The sequence below is a fragment of the Mustela putorius genome, unplaced genomic scaffold, assembly GCF_011764305.1.
Source record: "Mustela putorius furo isolate JIRA1106 unplaced genomic scaffold, ASM1176430v1.1 tig00000165_pilon_pilon_pilon, whole genome shotgun sequence".
Taxonomy (NCBI): Eukaryota; Metazoa; Chordata; class Mammalia; order Carnivora; family Mustelidae; genus Mustela; species Mustela putorius.
In genome coordinates, this window is record NW_025421300.1 from 64,475 (window position 1) to 85,471 (window position 20,997).

Consider the following 20,997-nt stretch of genomic DNA (forward strand, 5'->3'; position numbering starts at 1 on the left):
TTAGGAGAATAAATATATGAATACAAAAATATTCCTAAATAACATACAAAAATATATTAAAGTCACACAAAATCCAACACACAGATACACAGTGTAGAAAATGAAAATTCCCTTTGCTTCCATAATTTTAGTTCTGGGGAAATAATGAATTATTAAAGCAATCTTGGAATCTGCAAGTATGGGACTAACATCTAGGTGATAAAATGTCTTTCCATAGCTCTCCTCCAAGTGTTACTAACAGAAAAAAAAAAAACTTTGGAATGGGAGATGTTATTTCTGGAATCCTAAGATTTCTTTCTTTGGGGCAATAGTCTCAAACAAGAAAAAAACTAGAAACCAAAGGAACATGAGAACAAGGCCAAGGTGAAGCATTACAAGGCATCAAAGGAAAACATCCGCATTTCTTGCACAATCACTGAAAATGTGTCACCTTCTATAAAACCTCTTCTACTGTCAAGAAGACAACTTAAATAGATAATTAAAAGAACAAAAGTAGCAAAGTAAAGTCAAACACAGATATCAACTCTTAGGCGACTCTCTCAGAGAAACAAAGTTTTAAAATAAATAAAAATGGGGGCACCTGGGTGGCTCAGTGGGTTAAAGCCTCTGCTTTCGGCTCAGTTCATGATCCCAGGGTCCTGGGAACGAGCCCCACATCGGGCTCTCTGCTCAGCAGGGAGCCTGCTTTCCTGCCTCTCTGCCTACTTGTGATCTCTGTCAAATAAATTAAAAAAAAAAATTTTAATAAATAAAAATGTTTACTCATTCATATTCTATATTACTGCATTTTTGCTATTAACCCAGAGAATATTTTTATGTCAGTATTCTAAATTTAACCATATGCCGTCATTTCTAAGTATTACACCATTTAACCTTTCCAAATGAAGGGGTTGTCTTTTAATGGAAAATACTCATTTCACATTGATGACAGAACATAATGTCCTTGGCTTAGCTATTCTCTAAAAACACAGGTCCTTTTCCATACAGTATGCTTAGCTATATGGTAAGGCTAAACTACTACAAATTTATGCATGGAATCAAAGTCTGAAGTCATCTATACTAACTAGAGATGTTTAAAAACCATAACCTCAACTTAACATATCAATTTTCTTAAAATTACAATCATTGAATTCAATGGTTGTGAATAAAATTCAATGATTGTTCATGAGAATGGGAAAAATTGAAAAAAAGTTTTTATAAGATGTCTCAGGATTTGAATGAAATATACTCAACACCATTTGAAAAGTGACCCAACCATAGTTTTTTAAGCAAAGAAACACTTATTAAGGGGTGATTTTTGAATTTGTTATTGTTTGAGGCAATAATATAATAAGTCAAAGAAATCTTGGTTTTAATATAGCTAATGCAATTATAATACACTGAGAATAAAAATTCATCTATTATGAAAAGTAAGTATTATAGATAAGAATTTTAAAGAATTCATGTAAACAGAAACAACTATTTTTAGGTCAAACTAATTTTACTCAAAACTCAAACATAACAATTTTATTTGGAATTAAAGGATAAACCAGGAATATAATAAAGAGAACACTCAACAGAACAATGCTAAAAGACAGTACTGAGAAAAAAAAATGTAATGTTATCAAAATGTTGTCAGATAAATCAATGTTTCTTTTCAAAGAGTATGCACAGTAATTGCTGTGTGCCTTAAATGTAATAGTATAGATGTTCTACACAATTTGTGTCATGGTTTAAAAAAATGATGATTATGTCATTAGGTGAAGATTTGAACCTAGTCATAATATAAAAGAAATTAGGGTGAAGGCATTATTCATTCTATTTTGAATGCTGTGAAGTTTCTAAATTAAAAATATATGTTTATGCATTAAGAAAGTCACATTTGAAAAGAATGGAAAAAAAAAACGTATGGGGCGCTTGGGTGGTTCATTCAGTTAAAAGCTTCTGCCTTCGGCTCTGGCTCAGGTCATGATCCCATGATCCTAGGGTCCTAGGATTGAGTCATTCCCCCCTGTACCTCGTTGAGTTCCCTGCTTAGTAGAAGAATCTACTTCTCCCTCTCCATCTATCTCTCCCCACTCTGCTCATGCTCATGCTCTCTCTCCCCCACGCTTTCAATAAATAAATAAATAAAATCTTTTAAAATAATAATAAAAAATAAATAAAAGAATGATTACACAAAGACAGACATCCAACATCAGATACCTGAGTTCAGTTCCCCTTACTGTTCTTGAAAGTGTATGTTTCAAATCTTTATCATTGTCTTCATAGGCCTTACTCTCAGCAAAAACAAACAAAATAGAACACAAAGAAAACAATAGTTCAATTTCATAGAAAAGTAAAGGTCATCAGGCAGAAACCTCAAACCCCCCTCTCCTCTAAAATAACTCTGGGCATTGCATCCTTTGTTCCTCCCAGAGGCAAACTACTCTGCACCTTCCACAGCACACACACCCCCAATCACATCTCCCACACCCTTACCACTCCCTCTCCTCCTCTAAGACCACACCTCCCCTGCATTCCTGAAGGCCCCTCCAGCCTCCTCAGGACCTTTCTATTAAAACTTATCTATTAAAACCTCCAGTATGCTTCCAGGCTGGAAGAGAAAGGGCACAGAAGCAGGCTAGGTGGCCTCAACAACCACCAGACTCTATCTGTGAGGCAGGAAGAGAAAGGAAAAAGAGGAAAGCCTTACTACTATCAGGACTGTACCTACCTACAGAAGCTGATTTGAACTTGACGCCAGCCTGTGAGATATTATTAAATGTGTTTTCCAAATATGAAACCAAGAATAAAGAGGCTATGTAATTTGCCCCAAGTTACACACAGTTTGTAAGTATCAGTGCCAGAACTTTAACCCAGGTCCTTAGATTCCCTAAACCCATGCTCTGTACCATGCACCGCACCCTACTGTCCCAGCAGGGCCACTGGTGAGTGTGCAAAAGGAGGCACAAGGGCCATCCCAGCAGTTCCTCACATGCTACACTAAAGAAGCAGCAGAAATTTAAAAGTATCCAAGATAGCCGGCTCACTCTTGGCGTTACAGTCTGCAACGATGTGTTGTTGTGGGTGTTTCGTGGCATTGAATCTTGCCAAGGATCTTCTTTATCTCCTGGTGACATGGCAGTTCCTCAAACATCCCTGGACAAAAATCACCTGCTTCTGTTACTAACCTACTTCTCCCCTTGCATTTACTGACAAAGACTCAGGAGAGTTTTTCCACTGGTCTTCAGCCCTCAGCTTCCACTGGGGTCTCACCTCATCCTCTGTCAGTCTTCTGCTCACACATACTCCTGAACTAAAGCCCAATGACAGGCATTTAATTGACAAATCCAGGGGCCTTTCCAGTCTTCCCAACACCTACTTCTCAAAAGTTCTAAGGAAGACTCTCTTCTGGGTAGTAGGTCCTTCCTTGGATTTCAAGAGATCACTCTCTCCTGGTTCTTTGTTTCAACCCTTGATGGCTCAGTCTGAGTCACCAGCGCAGTCTATTTCTTTCTCCATCTTTCAAATGCTGGCTTTCCAACAACCTACCCTCTGTCTATATGGCTTTTTTCCTCAAGTTCTTCCCCTTAGGGCATCTCATCCACCTAATGACTTCAAAAAATATAAGTTAATTTCTATAACTCTAATTTTTGCCCCAAATTCTTTCTTAACTTTCATATACATATCTTCAAAAAGCAGCAGAATTTGCAGCCCAGCAGGTCCAAAACCAAATTCACCTTTTTCCTCCTCCCAATGCTCTTCTGCCCCTTGTATCCGTCTTGTTTTCAAACTACAGGCTCAAGTTCCACACAATGTTCTCCCTTCTACAGAAACTTCCACTTCTGAAGGAACACACATACCAAAAGTTCCACCCAAGGATGTCTCCTAGTTGGTGGGTGTTTGTTTGCCTGTTTGTGGTTTGGTTTGGTTTTTATTCTGTTTTGATTTGTTTATCTTCTTCATTGCTTCTGTCTTAAATCAGACATTCCACATTTCTTACCTGGACCAATGCAATGGCAGAAGCTCCCAATGGGTAACCAGACTCCAGTCTTCATTCCTCAATCCTACTGACAGAACTCTCTTGCTGAGAAACAAAGCTAATCTCAGTAGATACTATTCTTATATTAATGGCATTATAATAAGGTACAGCTATGCAGATGAAACCATAAGACAAAAGATACACTCCTCTGTATAGGGAGTAAGCTCTGGCCATAATGATTAATATTCCAAATATCTGAATTATGAATGAACTAAGGTGTATTCACTACGAGACTCAAGACATCCTAAGGGCAGAGTCCTGAGGCCATCCTCATACATACATGTTCAAGTTAATGTTTAGAAAACAAAGCACTCCCCCAAGTCAGCCCAGGAGTAACTACCTTGGGGCTTAGGATAAAAATAGGTCTGAGTCTCCGGGACCTAAAAGATCACTTTGTTCGGAGCAGGAATCTGTATTATACAAGTTGGATTATGTTTGTATTTCATGCTGTTTCTAGGATTACCGGCCTCTGTTCTTCCCTACTCAAGAATAATGTTTTGAAGATTATAACATGTCCCAGATTAAGAGAAGCAAGGAAAGGTCTTCTCTGTATGCTTATATGGATTGCTGATGACCAGAGAGGTCGTAGACATAGGGAATGAAGAGAAGGAATCAGGTGAAATTCAGAGACAGTGATTCAGGAAATGTTGGCCTAGTAACTTTATCCCACAAGACATCCCTTTCTAGTGCCAACTTTGGCGGTCTCAAATTTGTTTATTACTAACAGGACAGTAGGTGTCCCCTCACAAGTCAGGATTCTTCAAATAGGGATGCCTGGGTGACTCAGTTAAGTGTCTGCCTTTGGCTCAGGTCATGCTCAGTGGAGAGTCTGTTTCTCCCTCTGTCCCTCCCCCTGCTCATGTTCTCTCCCCCACTCTCTCTTTTAAATAGATTAAAAAAATCTTTAAACATAAAAAAAAAATTAAAAAAAAAAAAAAGAATTCTTGGGGCATCTGGGTGGCTCAGCTTGTTAAGTAACTGTCTTCAGCTCAGGTCATGATTATGGAGTCCCAGGATTGAGTCCAGCATCGGGCTTCTGCTCAGCAGGGAGTCTGCTTCTCCCCTCCTCATTCTCTCTCTCTTCCTCTCATTCTCTCTCTCAAATGAATAATAAAAATAGAGAGAAAGAAAGAAAGGGAGAAAGAATTCTTAAGCATACAATCCTTCTCAAACTAGACTGAACTTACTTCATCTCTTACCAATACCCAAAAGTATCCAAAGAGGATATAGAACCTATCAATTCCCATCAACAGAGAATTGTCAACATCGCCTACACAACGTGATGCCAGCAGCCCCAAAATGTCATATAAAGGTCACACGGAACACACTGCTCTTTCCGGGTGGATAGTTAGCTGTCTTCCCAGTCCTCCCAAAGGGAAGCTTTTCCCAAAGCTTCCCTTGACCCCGCACTGAAGGGGACGCTTAATGTCTCCATGCAACTTTGTTTATTACTCTATCATTGCCTCGCCCACATGGCATTGAGGGTTAGGATGGCAGTATATGAATTTGACGGTCACACAGTTCAGCCAGAATCGCACAAACCTAAACATAATGTGTTGAATTAGTTTATCCTTGCCTGGAAAAAGTTAGATCATGACTGAAGGAAGTTTGTTTTTGGAATCATTCAAACTGTGTGTTTGCTTTTGTTTGATTTGTTTGTTTCCCTGTGCACCTATTTACACACCACTATATTTAGGCCAAGAAAATTGTACCTAAGAGAAAAATGCACCACTCCTGTTCTCTTGGAGTTTATTATCTAGGTAAGAGGCTTTTCTAACTGCTTTAGCAAAGGCACAAATCAGAAGAAGGTGGGGCTATGCTAGGAGAGGTTCAGTGGAAAGCCTGAAGCCATCCAATTCAGTTCCTGCTCACCCTCTATGAGGGACAAACCACAGAACCCTGAAGCCAAACCACAGAACCCTGGAACCCTAGAGAGCACCATTTGAAAGAGTAAGGGGCACATATATTAACCCAAATCAGATAATAAATATGCAATTGTTTACTGTAAACTGTAAAATAGCATACTAACTATTGTTGTTGTTTTGTAGACTGCAAAGTGTTCTCGCAGTCTTAAGTCAACTGAGCATGTAGAAGAATATCACAGGGCACACCTGGGTGGCTCAATTGGTTAAGCGTCTGCCTTTGGCTCAGGTCATGATTCCAGGGTTCAAGTCTCACACTGGGTTCCCTGCTCCACGGGGAGTCTGCTTCTCCCTCTGCCTACCGTTCCCCCTGCTCGTGTGTGTATTTGCGCGCTCTCTCTCTCTGACAAGTAAATAAATAAAATCTTTTAAAAAATAAGAATATCATGGGAAGAAGGACTGCATGAAAAGAAAGGGAAACACCGGGGGAAGAAGTAAAGAAGAGACTCAGAGATAGAAAGTGTAAAGAGGAATATCACACATGCAAAAATTAGACACTAAGGCTGACCAGTATGGGTACCTCTGTGTAGCAACAGTAGTATCAGAAGAAATAATAGTAACCATATATAGGGCACTCCTGTAAGTCAGGGACTGGGCAGAGCCCAAAGCATCCATCATCTCATCCTTATAGCAACCTTGAGAAATGCTATTGTTTCCCCATTTTACAGATGAAGAAAATGGGGCTGGAAAAGTTTAGGAATGTGTCCAAAGTTAACTAGTATATTAGAAACAGCACTCAGATTCTGGGCTATCTGAGGTCAACGCCTAGACAGGTAACAAATTTCAACATCTTTTGTTTATGACAAGACATGTAACTCAAAGTCTTTGTCTTCATGTGCCCGCAACATGGAGGAACAGCACATTCTGATTTGCCAGGAACACCCCAGGGTTACATCTGTTTTCCAGTGTAATTATTAACAGCACTCCCTTTCACTCTCAGAAGTGTCCCATTTTAGACAAAAATGTTCAGAGCCATCCAGCCACAATGCCATAGTGAAATGTGTCTACAAGATTTTCCAGGCCTAGTGCAAAATAAAAGTGTGAGGCCTTTTGCTCAAAAACCAGGGGGAAATGTGTTATTAAAGGTACCGAAATAGGGGCACCTGGGTGACTCAGTTGGTTAAGCCTCTGCCTTCAGCTCACGTCATGATCCCAGGGTCAGGGAATTGAGCCCCACATCGGGCTCCCTGCTCAGCAGGAAGCCCGCTTCTCCCTCTCCCTCTCCTCATGCTTGTGTTCCCTCTCTCGTTGTCTCTCTCTGTCAAATAAATAAAATCTTTAAAAAAATAAAAGTGGTACTGAAATATAAAGCTTTTCTCTTTCTTTCATATATTAGCTCTACTCACACTCTACTGTCCCAATGAACTTCACTTGTAAAAACACAAGTTCAAAGATAAAACGAGCACAAATTTCAAGACAGTGCTAGCAGAGCTCTAAACCAAGTCCCAGGTCCTTCTGAGCATGAAGCCCAGAGCAAAGTGCAGAGCATGCACACCCATGAAGCTGGCCCTGCTCTGCTTTTCTTCTGTTCACTCAGATGGGTCTGGGAAGACATCCTGATCTTGGTATGGCTTATGATTTCACAAGCACTGCACAAAATTCTGGGGAAAAACAGACAAGTAAAATATGGGCCTGTCTTGAAGAAGCTTACATTCTAATAGAATGAGACCAAAGTAAACACATACATGTATAAGCCTCCTTTGGTGCAGGGAAGAAGAAACTACAAAGCAGTGAGCACTGTAGACTGTGATGGGGTGGGGGGGCAGCAGAGAGGACAGGATTATGAAGTTTCCTGAAGGAACGGAGCCCTGAAAGCCCAGTGAGAATACAAAAGGATAGAAGGGCTAGCAAGAAACAAAAGAAGCCAGAGATCCCATGGGAAGAGAGAATCACTCTATATACCAGCTCTCTGTGGGGTGGGAGTGGGGAAAGTTGTTCTCGCTTTAAAAAATGAAAGGGTTGGAAATCAGAACAAAAAGGAATTAGAAGTAGAAAAGATCTTAGGGGTACCTGGGTGACTCTGTCAGTTAAGCATCTGACTTAAATGCTCAGGTCTTAGTCTCAGAGTCCTAGAATCGAACCCCAGTCAGGCTCCCCCTAGCAGGGAGTCTGCTTCTCCTTTTCCTCCTCCCTCTGCCTCTCCCCTGGTTCATGATCATGTGATCTTTTTCTTTCTCTCTCAAATAAAATTTTTAAAAATCTTTAAAAGAAAAAGAAGTATAAAAGATCTTAGTATGAAAAGTTTTTCCCTTCAGGTCATATGATCATTTAATCAAGAGAAAAAATACCATTTTGTTTGATTATTTATGGGCTTGACGTAAAAAATATGTTCTTGATAAAACTAAAAATACATTTTATATCTCTTCATAATAAAGATAAGAGTTACCCTTCATGCGTGTTAATGGCTGAAACAATGACAGAAATCTAAAACAATGACTAATCTAACAAATATTTATATTTGACTTAGAAATGCACTATCAGATTTTTTACAACAAATGTGCCCCTTATTTAATACTTGTGTTAACTTTTTTTTAAAAATCACTTTTATGGTTTGTCTACATTTCTTATCAGTCCTTCAAGATGGGACTCCTAGAAAAAGAACTGCCAGGCCAAAGAGTTTGAATATTTTTAAAGCTTGGTATATTATTAGCTTATGCTAGAGTTAGGACTAGATTGACTACATCAACAGAAGGTGACCAAGTAATAATACATGCGTATTCAGTGTTACTATAAATAATAATGAAAAAATAAATACTCAGAAAAGAAAATCTAAACGTGTATTACAAGTAGATCTGAGGCTTTCAATGATTATGATTAAAAAGAAGTCAGGGTAAACTTTTGTTTAGGATGACAGGCCAATTAGTGTGTTTGTGTGTGTGTGAACAGTTTGTGCATAAGTATGGGACCTATGTGCACAAAATAATGGGCAAAGAAAAATAAAAGTGGAAGAGTCCATAATTTCTGAATGAAATAAGAAGAATGAAATCATTAAATGAACTACTTGTAAATAGGTACATATAATTTATTTTAACCTCCCACAATTTCTTTTTTTTCTTTTTTTTTAAGATTTTATTTGTTTATTTGTCAGAGAGAAAGATCACAAGCAGGAGAAGCAGCAGGCAGAGAGAGAAGCAGGCTCCCTGCTCAGCAAAGACTCCAATGTGGGGCACAATCCCAGGACCCTGGGATCATGACCAGAACCAAAGACAGATGCTTAACCAACTGAGCCACCCATGTGTCCCCTCCCACAATTTTTTACCCAACTCTATCAATAAGTTTTCAACTTTAATAATCAAGTCATATATTAAATAAATTTTAATAATCAACTCATATATTAAATAAAGATCAACAAATTGGTTTTTGATGTAGATTAGGTTAGCTATTTCTACAATTCAGGACTCTGCACAGTACTTTTTTCAAATACCTCTAGAAAGAAGTAACTAATACAGTTTAAGTAGTGGCTCAGATTTTTCAAAAGTCAAAGGACTTTGTTACCAATGAAGTTTCATGAAAGGCAAATCTGAAGCTATTAAAAGTCAAATCTCCACCTCACATCAGTCAGAATGGCTAGTATCAAAAAAAAACAAAAACAAAAACAAAAAATAACAAGTGTTGATAAAGACATGGAGGAAAGGAAACCCTCATGCACTGTTGGTGGTAATGTAAATTTGTGGGGCCCTTATGGAAATTAGTACGGAAGTTCCTCAAATAACTAAAAATAGAAGTGTCATATGATCCGTAACTCCAGTTCTGGGCGTTTGTCTGAGGAAAATGAAAACACCAATTCAAAAAGATATATGTACACCTATGTTTGTTGCAGCATTATTTACAGTATGTAAGCAACTTAAGCATCCATCTATAGATCAATTGATCTAGAAGATGTAGTATGGAATAGAATATGAAATTCACAATGGAATATTACTCAGCCATTAAAAAGCATTAAATCTGACCATTTGTGACAACACAGATTGACAGTATTATGCCAAGTGAAGTAAGTCAGACAGAAAGACACCATATAATTTCATTTACAGTGGAATCTAAAAAACAAAACAAGCAAACATATAACAAAAAGAGAAACAGATTCATAAATACAGAGAACAAACAAGTAGTTGCCAGCAGGGAGGGTGGTGGGGGGATAAGTGAAACAGATGAAGAGGATTAAGAGGTACACACTTCTGATTATAAAATAAGTCATAGAAACATACAACATAGGGAATATAGTCTATAACATTGTAATAACTTTGTAAAAAAAAAGTCAAATCTTAAAACCATGCTTTTTTGACATTGCTGCATGGAAGTGTACAACAATCCAATTTATCATCAATTACCCATATATTCTCAAATATCTAAATATTTCCAAAGAATGTGGCCCCAGGTACACTCAGTATACCTGAGTATACTGATTTTAATTTGAGAAGTCAACCAGAAGTCAGTCTGTGTTGAAACATTGTTCTCTCCTTCTTGACACAGCGAGGAAGTGAATTCCTCTACCATAATTATAAGCAGAAAGTTTACATCTTACAGAACACTGAGCTGGAAGTTTTGGCCTTTGAAACATTTCCCTTTGGACCAGGAGGGCATGCAACACGGAGGTGGAAGGAGCAGAAGGTTTGAAGATGTGAGTTAGATTGCAAAGGCTAAGAGCTCCTCAGTCCTATGCTCTCCCAGGCATCTGGGTGGAAAGCAGCCAATGCTCAAACTCTTTTGTCTTTGCAACAATGAATAGAAAAAAAATTCAATTTCTGAGTGATGTCTCAGAAGTTTCTTTCACTCAGCTTTGCCCCTTCTGGCTCTAAAATGAATGAAACGTTTCCAGAGCAGGCTTCCAATACGTCAAGCTGAAACTTTGAAACAAAGTTCCTGCCAGTTCTTTCTATGAAATCTTGAAGTTTTTTTGACACTAGTTTTATTATACTGCTCTCCTGGGCTCAGTGTGAACAGAGAATCCAGAAGCTGAGCGGGGGGCAAATTTAAACCAGGGATGGAGGATGGGGGGTAGGAGACTGCAGGGCTAGAACAGGGTGAGCACCACAGGTGGCTTTAATATCCAACAGCTGCTAGAGATCATAACCCCACTGCTCGTTCTCTACCCGTGTAAAGTTTTTTCTGGCGAGATAAACACAACACCAGGCAGAGTGGGTGCAAGGCAAGATTTATTAAAAACGCTCTCCGGCGAAGTTTCAGGGCTCAGGAGAAGGGGAGCCAGGAAAGTTGCGCCGGGAGGAGGTGGGCACCCTCGGGCGAGGTTCCGCCACTCTGGAAAGCAGAGTGGCGGAAGTCGCACCCAAGGCAGGGAGGAGGGGGCTTTTAAGGGGTCTCGGAGGAAGCTCAGGGGTCTTTTGGAAGTTTCCCTTATTTGGATATCCCGCCTGCTCATCGGGATCCCATTGGTCCACAGGAGCCCGGGGCGGGGGTCTCAGATTCCTGCTTGGGCCTTTGTTCTCCTGTCCGAGCTCAGGTCTTGTGGCGGGAACTTTCGCCATCTTTGGTAGCCCCCTTCCTGCCAGCCCAACATTCCGACCTTTTGCTTAATATAATGGTGTCAGGGGCGTTTGACTCGGTTCTGGCTACTTCCTGCTGACAGGGGGCGTCGTCGTAGGGGTAGTCGGAAGTGGGCAGGCGAGAGTAGGGCTGGAGGAGGAGTTGATTGACAGATACTCAGGCAAGTTCTTGTAGGCGACCCTGCAAGTACCGGAAAAGACAGGGAGCAACTGAGATTAGGAGGAGGATTATGCTTACAGGGTCCCGCCAGAGGGAGCAGCCAGGTTACCCAGTTGTAGGGGTCCAGGCCCCAGGAGGATGTGTCTCGCCACTGTGCTTGGATCCGATCCCTGAGTTCTTTGATCCTGGAGGTAACTATATGATTGGTTAACAAAGTAACAACATTCTTCATTTAATAATAGGCAGGTCCCCCCCTTTTTCAGTGGTCAGAAGGTCTAAGGCCCGTCGGTTCTGTAGAGCTAAGGCTGCCAGGCTGGTGACTTGCGTCTGTAGGGCTGTGAGGGAGTCAGCAACCCGTTCCGTGTCATCATTCAGGGCTTGGGAGAGTTTGTAAGAAAAAGTCTATGGAGGTTCCTATCCCCGCTGTTCCAGTTGCCACCCCTGTGGCTATTCCTGCCCCTGTTATGAATGGGAGGTGGGCAGCCCTTCCTCCATGGTGTTGGGGAAATAGGATGGACAGCAGCTGGGATTCAGAGTAGATGGTGGTAGGAGATAGTAGAATGAATATACAGCCCAGGGAGTCATTAGTGGTCAGGCAGCGATAGATTCCCTGAGGGCACAAGAGAAATATTCCCGAGGGAGTACAGTACAGGAGGGAGGAGTTAGTGATATGGCAGCTGCGGTGGTAAGGGAGGACACATTAATAATAGGTATGTTTCCCCCGATGGGGCCCATATGGACCATATTATTTGTGGCCCTGAAGTTGGGGAGTGGCCAGTCAATAGGGTGGGGTATCCCTACGACAAGGAGTGAGGTAAGGTAGATAGGATAAAAGAGGTGGGGAAATGGCTGGAGGGCTGTGATTTCTAAGAAAGGGCCGGATGTATAGTAATTCAAATGGGCTTAAGCCTGAAGACCCGCGGGGCGTAGCCAGGAGTCTGGTGAGAGCCATAGGCAGAAGTGTAGGCCAGGAAAGACGGGTTTCTAGAGTAGGTTTGGTGAGTTGGGCTTTGAGCAGCCCATTGGCCTTTTCTACCTTACCAATGACTGTGGGTGGTATGGGATGTGAAGTTTCCAGGTTATGTTGAGGCTCTCAGCTACCTGTTGGGTTACACTGGAGATGAAGGCAGGTCCGTTGTCCGACTGGAGGGTCTGGGGCAATCCGAAACTCGGGATGATGCGCTCGATGAGTATTGTAGCCACTACGTCTGCTGTTTCCTGGGCGATGAGGTATGCTTCGATCCAGCCTGTGAATGAATTTTATGGCAAGGCATGGGAGTGAAGTCCAGGTGTCAGTCTTCCCCCGGCTGATGACCTCGGAGCTGTTGGTTAGGCCCTGGTCTGCAGATTCCTCCTTGTGAATTCACAGCAGAACAGGTTTTGCAAGCCCTGTGGACAACTTCGATTACCTTAGATAAGGAAGGATGATAGAACAATGGCTGAAGAAATTAGTGGAGAGCCTATGGGCCACTATGGAGGGATTGGTGGATGTCAGTAATCAAGGTGTGCACCAGATTGCCTGGCAGGGCAATCCTGTCCTGGATGTAGATCCACCCCTTATCTGGCAAGGGTGTAGGCAGTAAAGTTGCAGGGTTTAAGCGGGGAGAGGTAGAGAGAGAGAGATGCGGGTTCTCTAGGAATAGCAGATGGAATAGCTGGAGACAAGGAGTCAGATGGGCCAGGGATCGGTGGCTAAGGACTGTGAGTCAGCAGGAGAGTAGACCGTGATGGGCTGCCCTAAGGTCATGTTGAGGGCCTTAGAGGGGGGTACTTGATATCCCTTGGCCCCCAGAAGTTAAGTTAAGTAGGGTGGAGGTGTCGTCTTGGGAGACCGAGAGGGAGGGGCTGCAGAGGAGGAGGTCATCCACATCTGTAGGAGAGTCCTGGCCTTAAGGACGCACTGCTGTTAAGTCTGTAGGCCTGGCCGACAATGTGAGGGCTGTCCCTGAACCCCTGGGGTAGAACAGTCCAAGTTAATTGTCCCGAAGCATGCGTGTCAGGATCCTCCCAGGTGAAGGCAAAAAGAAAATAGGAATCAGGGTGCAAGGGGGACGGTGAAAAAAGCGTCCTTGAGCTCCAGTACAGTAAAGTGAGAGGTGTTTGGGGGAACGCGAGACAGTAGGGTTAGGAACGACTGGGTGGAGGGGGACCACGACCTCGTTGATAAGCCTAAGGTCTTGTACCAGTCGATAAGCCCCTGAGGGCTTGCGTACTGGGAGGATGGGGTGTTACAGGGGGAAATGATGGGGATCAGGAGTCCCTGACGTTAAAGCCGTTCTATGATAGTTTCAGGCCCTGGAGGTGGGCTAAGGAAATAGGGAACTGAGCTTGAGGGAAACTTAGAGTTATCCTTAAGCTGTACTTGAACCGGGGTAAGGTGGGAAGCAATGATGGGTTCTGAGGTGTCCCACACCTGAGGGTCTACAGTAGGTAGGTCATCTGGAGTGGGGGTCGAGGGAGTGGAGAGGTGTAGGATGAGACGGGTTGAGGTGGATAGAGGGGAGGAAGGGGAGAGGCAGATAGTTGCCCTTAGTTTCTGGAGAATGTCCCTACCCAGTAGAGGGACCAGGCAGGAAGGAATCATAGGAACGAGTGGGGGAAGGGAAACCCTAGGATTGGAGGAGGTCCCATCGATCCCCATAACAGTAATTGGTGAGGTTCGAGTAAGTCCCGAGTAGGAAGGCAGAACAGAGTAGGTAGCCCCCGTGTCCAGCAAAAAAGAGATGGACTTACCCGCTACCTGGAGCATAACCCTGGGCTCGGCCTGGGTGAGAGGGGTGGCTGAGTCTGGGCTTCGTCAGTCGTCCTCCAATCCAAGCAGTTGAAAGGCCAGACTTACTATCTCGGGGGGTCCCCCACGTTGAGGCGTCGAAGATACCCCGAGGTTAGGGCAGTCGGATTTCCAGTGGCCCATCAAATGGCATTGAGGGCAAGGCCGAGTTGGCGGCTTTGGATTGGGGCACTCACGAGCCCAATGTCCCTCGGCCCTGCATTTGAAACAGGCCCCCCGACGGGGTGCGATTGGTTTCCCCTCTCTGCTGGCTCCCAGAGCCGGCCGGCCGCAGGGCTGCTACCAAGGCTTGGGTCTGCAACTGAACCTTTTGCTGGAGTCTGGCTTGTCGTTTAAGCTCAGCCGCCTCCTCATGGGAATTAAAGACCTTAAATGCCATTTTCACCAAGTCAGAAATGGGGGTCTGAGGGTCCTCCTCAGCCTTCTTTAACTTTCTCTGTATATCCGGTGCCGATTGAGAGATAAAATGAGTAGCCAGTACCGTGGCCCCCGCAGGAGAGGCAGGGTCCAAGCGAGTGTACTGGGTTAAAAGTTAGGTCAACTGGTTAAGAAACCTGGTGGGGTTGTCGTAGGGGCCTGGACAATATCCCTAATCTTGTCGTAATTAACGGCCTTATTAGAGGCTGCCCTCATGCCGGCTATGAGACACTGGACCATGCGGTCGCGGTGCCAGTGGCCATCTTGGCCATCCTGATAATCCCAACCTGGTTCTACAGCTGGGACCGCCCGGGCTCCAGCATCAGTGAGCTGGACCTGATCCGCGTGCTCCTGGGCAGCAGCCTGGATGGGTTCCCTCTCCTCTATGGTGAGGGTGGTGGTCTGGACCACATGTAAATCATGCCAGGTGAGGTCATAGGCTTGGGCCAGATACTGGAATTCTTTAATGTAGTTATCAGAACTGGCCGAAAAGGAGCCCAAACGTTTCTCAATTTGGGAAAGGTCCTGTAGAGAGATGGGCGCATGAACTCAAACTTCCTCATCTCCAGCAACCTCCCTTGGGGGTCAGACTAACTCAGCGGGGGGCTTTCGAGCCCTAGTGCGGCTGGAGCCACACAGACACATTCACGCAGTCAGGCACTCTTCAGATTCAAACAGATTGGACACCCCCTCCCTTTGGGTATCCCTGGCTAATGGGAGGTGATCAGTCTCCCCTTCCATTCTTTACGAAAGCATCTAGCTCAAACAGTAGCCCTGCGGCTGTTACAACAGAATTCAATTAAGCACAAAAGGTGTTTACCAACAGATTTCAAAAGCGTAAACCTAGTTCTGGCGACCAGCGCTCGGGTATTTTATCCCATTCTGTTAAAGGTTACCAAAGACTTTGAATGCTACCTTAAGAATGACCCATTAAAACTCTGAGACACAAGTAACCAGCAGTTCTAGTCATCTCTTTGCTAGCAGATTTTAACAAATAACAAGAGCCTATTTGACCTTCAGTAAACTTTGATTGGAGTTTCCGGTTTACTGCGGATAAATTTGTCAGGAGTTCGGATAGGAGTGGGGAGGGGGAGAAGGAGGGGTAGACGAGAGCGCCGGTTCAGAAATCCTGAATTTAAGGGACCTTGGGGTGAAGGATCGCGGTAAAGAGGAGGAGGAGGAGGAACCAGAGGCCCTCTTGTCAGTGGATGGGTGAAGCTCTCCGGGGGTTCAGAGAGAGGAGACGGGGAGGAGAGGTCCGAGTCTTTGGGAGCAGTGGGTGGCAGGGTAGGGGGAGGGGAGCGGGCCAAGAGGACCTGTGAGGTGGAGCAGTGAGAAGGGGCGAGAGTGCAGAGTCCAGAAAGCTGGACATAAGGGACCTTGGCCCATCTGCCTTGGTGCCTGCCGAGGTTATTTAGGTCCATGAAAGTCTGATAGTTAAACGTGCCTTCCGGAGGCCATTGGGACTGATTGTCTAATCGGTATTTTTGGCCAAGCGACAGTACAGTAACGTCGTTTTCGCAGGTCCTGGTCCAGTTCCAGGGTTTTAAGATTGGCCAGCAGGCCTAAAACACCCCCGGGATGTTTTAGGGTCGAATTTGGATTGGGAGGTCCCCACGATTCGTTGCCGGGCAACCCGAGGGCTGGAGGAAGGCGTCCCCTCGTCCACCACTGGGTTGCGGAAAAACTGTGTCGACTGCCGTAGAGGTTAGGACGTCTCCCAGCCTCTCGGAGTCACGGAGGTCACCTGGTGACCGGCGGGGTCCACCCTGACGCGGCCGCGATTAGGGCAGGGCTTTCCGGAAGGAGGCGCGGAATCGGGGAAACTCACCACAGCTTCGGAAGTGGCGTTCGGAAAGGCAGGTCCGGTTCAGCCAGGGAAAGGAGAGAGCCTCCCCACTGTGTGGGGGCTCAATCTCCTTCCCGGGTCTCGGCACCAAATGTAGTTTTTTTTTTCTGGCGAGATAAACACAACACCAGGCAGAGTGGGTGCAAGGCAAGATTTATTAAAAACGCTCTCCGGCGAAGTTTCAGGGCTCAGGAGAAGGGGAGCCAGGAAAGTTGCGCCGGGAGGAGGTGGGCACCCTCGGGCGAGGTTCCGCCACTCTGGAAAGCAGAGTGGCGGAAGTCGCACCCAAGGCAGGGAGGAGGGGGCTTTTAAGGGGTCTCGGAGGAAGCTCAGGGGTCTTTTGGAAGTTTCCCTTATTTGGATATCCCGCCTGCTCATCGGGATCCCATTGGTCCACAGGAGCCCGGGGCGGGGGTCTCAGATTCCTGCTTGGGCCTTTGTTCTCCTGTCCGAGCTCAGGTCTTGTGGCGGGAACTTTCGCCATCTTTGGTAGCCCCCTTCCTGCCAGCCCAACAACCCGCCGCCAGAATCCTGTGTTTTAAAGATTATTATAACTAAAGGGACTTCGCTGCCATCTAATCTGAATAATGAACTCAAGCTCCAAAACAATCAAGGATTTTTTTTTCTTTTAACTAAATGTACCTGAATGTAGTAGACTGAGTTTAATCACCAAGCCAAAGTCTTAAAATCCCAGGGGAAGAGGAGAACAGGGTAAAAAAAATTACACAAGGCAGCCAGGGACGGGGTAAAGAGTGAGGAAAGGTGGGTACGGTACGCAGGGATTCCCGGGACAAGAGTCTTCTCCCATTGGACCTAACTTTTCAAGCCCGCATGTGTCCAAGGCCCTGGCAAACTTATTCCGTGTCCAGGCGTGAAACAGTCCCGCCCGGGGTCCACGCGCGGGCGAGCAGAGTGTCCGTGCGCGGGTTCATGGTCCCGCGATGCCGGGAGCGGTGCCCCGAGCGGTGCCCCGAGCGGTGCCCCGTCCCCCCGCAGACAATGCCACGCGCCCGCGGCCGCTCGGGGATCCGCGCCCCGCGCCGCCCGCCACACCCTGCGTCGCCGCGCGGGGACACACTCACCGACACCAGGAACTCCAGCGTGCCCACATAGTCCCGCTCGGTCTTCTGGAGCTCGCTGAGCACGCACACGCGCAGGCGAAGCTGTTTCTCCAGGTCCTTGGCGCTCTCGGCTCGGCCGTCCCCGCGGCTCTCGTCGGTCATGGTGGGCGGCGGGACGCAGGGCTGCTGTGCTGCGCGCTATCCCGCGCGCCAACCGGTGTCCGGCCCCGCGCCGGCCAGAGGGGAAAGTTGTTGCCTCCGAGAAGCCCGAGGAGGTACGGGCGACTTTACATGCTGGGGAGAGGCTGGGTTGGTGGGAGAGGAGAGGGCGCTCGCTGGAACTCCGGCGCGGGAGGCGCGAGGCTCTGGGCAGACAACTCCCGGGAGAGGCGGCCCCGGTCCGGGATCTGCACGCCGAGCCCCGCGGCTGCGGCCTCACGCGGCCGGGGCTGGCGGGGAGGCAGCTCCGACAGCCACAGCGGTGACTTGGACATTAATCAAATGCTTTGTATCCATGTGACTCCGACCCTTTACCCTTCGCCAAATCTCAGGAAAAAGGAAACAACCCTGGGGAAGTGTGTTGCATGCCAGCTAACTAAACACACACACACACACACACACACACACACACACGGAGTCAGCACTTGAGTTGGAACTAATTGGAGATTCCCAAACCTAGGAGGACGTACTCCAAGACACAGCTCGAGGGTTGCTTCTATGACTCCCGCCTATTGTTTAACTTTAATGTGTTTTGTACAAATCCTGAAAGCAAAGACACAAGTCCCCACGATTACATAACTGGATGGGAACAAAACAACCATGGTATTGACCCTCCCATCTTTGAAAAGAAACACATTGATTTTTGGTTTTGTTTGGGCACAAAATAGGTTTGCTTTTAAAAGACCCCCAACCGAGAATAATTCACCAGGCAGATACCCTCCCGCCTGCTCTTGGAAAGTCAATTAGCATAATAAATGAAGACACTATGGGAAAGTGACAGCCCTGGCCCAAACAACAGACTCCAGATAGAATGAGCATCCCCATTGCACTGTGCTGTTTTGGAGGGATGCTTTGCATGCCTATGACTTTTTTCCAATAGCAAGATAATATGAAATTCAATCACAGGCAAAAATACTTGTGCCAATTTCGTTTCTAAGAGTTGCTATGATTTAACAGTGTCACTAAATGAGCAGCTTTGTCTAAAGCTCTTATTGAGTGGTTATCAAAAGATATGTAGATACACATAAAGGTATATAGATACAGATATATTCTTAGGATTTGAAAAAGGAGAGAAACACAGAGCATGTCCTGATTGGAATGTGTATATTTATTGCCTTTTCTCACTTGGATACAGAATCAGAAGCTAATGAGCACTGAACATTTACAATTCCAAGCAGAATAATCCATATATACTTTTGTCTTTATATTATCCACATTGATTTTTCAGTGTCATTTTTTTTCCTACTTAGAACTTGAAGCACTCCACACTAATGACATTTAAATAAATTGAAGAGTGAATGGTTTTGATGAAAGAAAGTAGCATGTTAATTTTTTCCAATAGTGGAAAGCATTAGCAAAACTCTAAAAATAAAAGATATTTTCCATATTACTTACATTAAAATAATTATCAGAGATATCTTTTCAGAGCATGATGAATCCCTACGTCCCTCAAAGAGCAAAGAGAGAGTGAAATATTCTTCTTTTATTAAGGGCACAGCTTTTGAATGTGTGAGGAGCTGATGGACAAGATATGATTTTCCTTTGTTTTGTGCATGCCTATCTACAGGTAGCTCTGAGCAAAGGACAAATAAGCAAATGGCTTCACACCTTGTGACAGAAGCACAAAAAAGGAGGAGCCTTAAAGAGCAGATCTCATAACCCCTAGTAAACAATAAACAAAAGAAACAAGGGGAGGACAAAGGAAATACACATCCAACAATGAATGGGAAAATCAAACATGGTTTAGCTTTTTCACAATGTACCACAAGCAGCAAGGAATGAATGCATTTCCTCCTCCTTACATCTACCCTTCTCCAATGTAAAAATTAATTAAACAAATCACGTTTTCCATTCAGGCACTCTTACAGATAAATATATATATATATATTTCTAACCAATTACTCCCCCCAAGTTTGAGAGCTGTTTATGCCATTATCCTTCTATCAAAAATAGTTTATATACAACCCTCTAGAGCTTCAGCCTCATCTCTGAGAGTAATATATTGAGCTTAAATCTCCAGTGGGGTTTTACCTATCCAAACCATTTGCCTTGAATCTACAAACATGTATTGAGTACTTCTATGTGCATTGCATAGACCTATGGCCTGAGGACCACAGCGACTTGATGTCTAGGCAAATATTTCTGAAGGTATTTCACAGACCATTACACGGAGGTCTTGTTAAACATTTCTGGGCCTCATCCTAAATGTATTGGATGAGAATCTCAGAGATGCAAACCCTAAACTCTTTTGACGGGTTTTCATATTTTTCTTAGCCCCACTACTATTTAAGAGCCACCATCCTAAGGAATTGTAATTGAGTAGGAAAGTGTTATTAATATAAGTAATTCTGTTAAAAAGAAGCTGCAAGGCATGCTTTGAAAAAAAAAAAAAAGTGCAAGGACGTTAACAGAAAAATATCGAAGACATCCAATTGTCTCTCAGAAGTGCCCATGTAGAAATTATTATGATATTAACAGTTTCTCCCCATTCTTCTGTTCCTTGGTGTATTATTCCTCAACACCATTTATAATTAATGAATAGCTTCAGAACACCATGTAGTTAGTGCCTTCTGCCAGGCACCTCTCAGTGTCTTCTGTAGCCCTGGCAGGAGTTCTTAATTCCTTATCAAAGACTTAAGAGCATAAGAAAACAGGGTCAGAGTATCTGGAAACCTTCACTTTGATGGTAAATAAAGTCTTTCATAAACTCTGAATGTGTTGTATCCCTCCCCACTTCCTTTATTGAAACTTTAAGCTCTGTCTGCCAGGAAAAGGAAAGCAACAACAAAAATGATGGACAGGATCCAGTTTTTTCCTGAAATACTAATGAGGTTGAAGCATCCAATAAAAAAGGGATGGGGAAAAAGAAGATAGTGAGAAAAGGCTAAGTGGTAAACTAGCCCAGCCATTAGGTTTATTTCATATGCATGTACTGTTTGGTTTAGAATCTATTATTATGAGGTTCAAAGAGCCAAAGTACAATGCACAGTAGGTTTTCTTTGGTCAGACTTAGAGAAGAACAACTCCTGGACAGAAGAATACAAGATGGTCTCTTTAAAAAAAAAAAAAAAAAA

The 20,997-nt window shown here is 44.3% G+C and overlaps 1 protein-coding gene and 1 long non-coding RNA gene across 2 annotated transcripts in view; both read right to left on the bottom strand.

Moving 5' to 3' along the window:
* Positions 1–18,426, bottom strand: part of LOC123390933 (phosphatidylinositol 3,4,5-trisphosphate-dependent Rac exchanger 2 protein-like) — a 79,496-nt gene extending 61,070 nt beyond the window's left edge. The window contains exon 1 of the mRNA XM_045075833.1: positions 17,726–18,426. Within this exon, the coding sequence (XP_044931768.1) occupies positions 17,726–17,866 (141 nt within the window). The 5' untranslated portion in view covers positions 17,867–18,426. The remainder of the gene's footprint in view (positions 1–17,725) is intronic.
* On the bottom strand, positions 12,783–16,666 carry LOC123390934. The gene is made up of 2 exons (XR_006605519.1): positions 16,626–16,666; positions 12,783–12,833 (listed from the first exon to the last, which is right to left on the bottom strand). It is a non-coding gene; the product is annotated as an uncharacterized LOC123390934 (long non-coding RNA).
* Positions 18,427–20,997: the final 2,571 nt, after the last annotated feature.